This window comes from Coffea eugenioides, unplaced genomic scaffold, assembly GCF_003713205.1.
Source record: "Coffea eugenioides isolate CCC68of unplaced genomic scaffold, Ceug_1.0 ScVebR1_811;HRSCAF=1551, whole genome shotgun sequence".
NCBI classification, from domain to species: domain Eukaryota; kingdom Viridiplantae; phylum Streptophyta; class Magnoliopsida; order Gentianales; family Rubiaceae; genus Coffea; species Coffea eugenioides.
Genome location: NW_020864684.1, coordinates 1 through 2,723, shown reverse-complemented (window position 1 = coordinate 2,723; position 2,723 = coordinate 1). Strand labels below are relative to the sequence as shown.

General features: G+C 37.8%; 1 protein-coding gene across 1 annotated transcript; it reads left to right on the top strand.

The window, feature by feature from the left end:
• Positions 1–881: 881 nt before the first annotated feature.
• LOC113758961 (F-box/LRR-repeat protein At3g26922-like) lies at positions 882–2,697 on the top strand (the record flags this gene model as incomplete). The annotated part of the gene is made up of 4 exons (XM_027301626.1): positions 882–926; positions 1,045–1,974; positions 2,097–2,240; positions 2,614–2,697. Coding segments are annotated over exons 1-4 (1,203 nt in total), but the record flags the coding sequence as incomplete, so codon positions are not given.
• Positions 2,698–2,723: the final 26 nt, after the last annotated feature.

Sequence of the window (2,723 nt, the reverse complement as noted above, 5' to 3'; positions counted from 1 at the left end):
TATACATAAAAGTTTGAGTGGATTCAACTCTGTTTATGCGGATCGGGCATGCTTTCGGGAACTATAGATAGCTTACAGAGATTATGCTCTCTATTCAATTAATTGTAGCAATCCACGGCCTGACGGTGAACTGCAGCAATTAGTTTCAAAATTCCTTTTTTTTTTTGAATTGTAATTGATTGTAGCTGCCTCACTTCCATATTTGTTTTCTTTTCTTTTTTTTTTTTTCTGGTAGGATCTTTAGTTTAGCTATATTATTTGGCTGCTAAGTTTGTGGTTTACGTTTTTTGGTAGCTTATATGCATATATATTCCTACTATGAATGTTTTGATATCTGTTAGATTTTTGGAGCAATTTTGTTATGCAGCATCCTTTAATTAGAATGATTTTGGCCAAGACTGAATTGTTACTAGATTTCTTTGATTATAGGACGAATTTCTGATAACCATGCTTAAGCTGAATTATATTTGTTTCATTTGTTGACTGATTTTATCTGCCGGCATTCTTGCAGTTTATTCCAAGGTTATGTTTTTATTGCAGCGGTATATATGTGTTTTTATGTGTTGTTATTTATGTTGGAAGAAGAGCATGCAAGGAGGACAACAAAAAAATCCTGCATTGTAGCAGATTTTTTTTTTTTTTGGCTGTTGTTTTTGGATTCTATGCCATCTGTCCTGGTCATTCTTAATGGGTATTTTGTTAGGCTCACTTTCCTTCTAAGGACTTGTATGGTTCTTTTGTTAACATAGGACTCCAAGTGGTCAATTAACGAGCTTCGACAAAGTAATCTTGTTCTTAAAATGGTACTAAATGGAATTCTTTGTTATTCATTTTCTCATTCTTGATAACAGAGAGAAAAGTAGCAGAAAGTTTTGATCTTGATGGAATCAAGGGCAATACTTGCCACTGGCTTTGGACCGAGGAAGGTGAGACAGGATCACTCTTACTAACACAAAACAAAAGAAGTTTCTTTCTTGTAACTATTTGCTAAAGGAACATATGTTTGCTGCTGGATCCTTTTCTTCCTCTCTTCCTTCTTAATAGTGTGCAAAGATAGGGCAGCCCCTCAAGGATCAGATTAGTCGGCTTCCAGATGAAATTCTTGTTTATATTCTGTCTTGCCTAACGCTAAAAGAAGCTGCCAGAACAAGTGTTCTTTCAAAGCGTTGGATAGATCTATGGAGGTCCATGGCTTGCCTTGATTTTGATGCTTCAAAAGTGCTAAAGAAGATGTTCTCAATATCCAGCTGGGGAAGGTATGCGGACTTTGTTAGAAAGGAAAGGTGTAAGTATGTTGAATGGGTTGACAAGGTGCTGCTTCAATCAGACAAGTCCTTGGCATTAGATGATTTGAGAGTTGCTTTTTGTTTGGACAATTTTTATGGAGACAAGATTCATAAATGGCTTCAGCATGCATTTGCAAGGAGAGTGCAAAGGCTAGAATTGAACCTGTTTGCAGATGATGACCCGCCTTCTTCTCAAGAATCATATACTTTTCATTATGAACTTTTTTGCCTTAGCAGTGGTCAATCTCAACCTGGTTACTCTGAAATCCATCATCATGCACAGATTGGCTTCAAGTCCCTTAGAGCATTGAGTTTGAAAAGTCTGAATGTAACTGGGGAGGTACTGGAATTCTTCTTGATCAATTGTCCATTTCTTGAGCGCCTGGTAGTGGAGGCCTCTTCAGTTTTGATCAACCTTCGAGTTTGTGGTCCATCTATTGCCTTGAAATATCTGGAGGTATGCTGCTGTTTGATGTTGCAATCCATTATTGTCAGCGACACAAATTTAGTCTCCCTTAAAACTACCGAAGCACACCATCTTGTACTTCAGAACGTCCCCATGCTTGTGAATGTATGGGTTTCTGGGAATTCCCGTAACTTGGTCAGGGATGTTACTTCTTGGCTTTCTTGCTGCTTGTCAAAACTAGAGGTTCTTACTTTACGTGCCAACAAGTTTCAAGTTTCACAGGTTTTTTCTAGTTATTTAATGGAACTCTTTGAAGAGATTCCTTTCCAACTATTGTTTATAATCACTGCCAACTGCTTGCCTTACTGGTTTGATTTTGCTTTCTTCTTGTCTGATCATCCTAGGAAAAAGGAATTGTTCATGAGCTTCCTCAACTTACTAATCTGAAGGAGTTCGTCTTAATAGCTTCTGCATCAAAAGATCACAGTTTGATTGGATTTACTTCTTTGATCAGGGCTTCGCCCAACTTGGAGAAGTTTGTGCTGAAGGTAGCATAATGCTGTACTAATCTCAGGCATTGCTTTCTTTTATTGTCTCGATTTGTTTTCTTGAGCCTTGCTTTAGTTATTCTTGTATTTCACCGTGGCATTTGCTGTATGCCATGCCATTGAGCATTATACTCTGGGACTTGAACATCCTTATGATCATGAACTTTTAAATGCAGTTTAGGATCCCAATCAATTCTTGAAAGCGAGAAAGCAATGATTATACTAATATTCTTGGTATCAGACATGCTGTTTCTGTTGCCGCTCCTATTCTTTTCTTTCTTTTTCTAATTTGTGTTGGGTACTCTTAGCAGATTTTCCCCCGTTCTTTTTGATCTGCAATATTTTAGTTATTGACAGCTTAATCTGTTTGCAGCTGGAATCGTGGTGGGATGATATGGTCAGGCGAGATAGAAAGTTGAAGAAAGCTGCTAGCTTTCCGCTCCAACATCTGAAAGTGGTTGAGTTGCTTGGATACTATGGTCG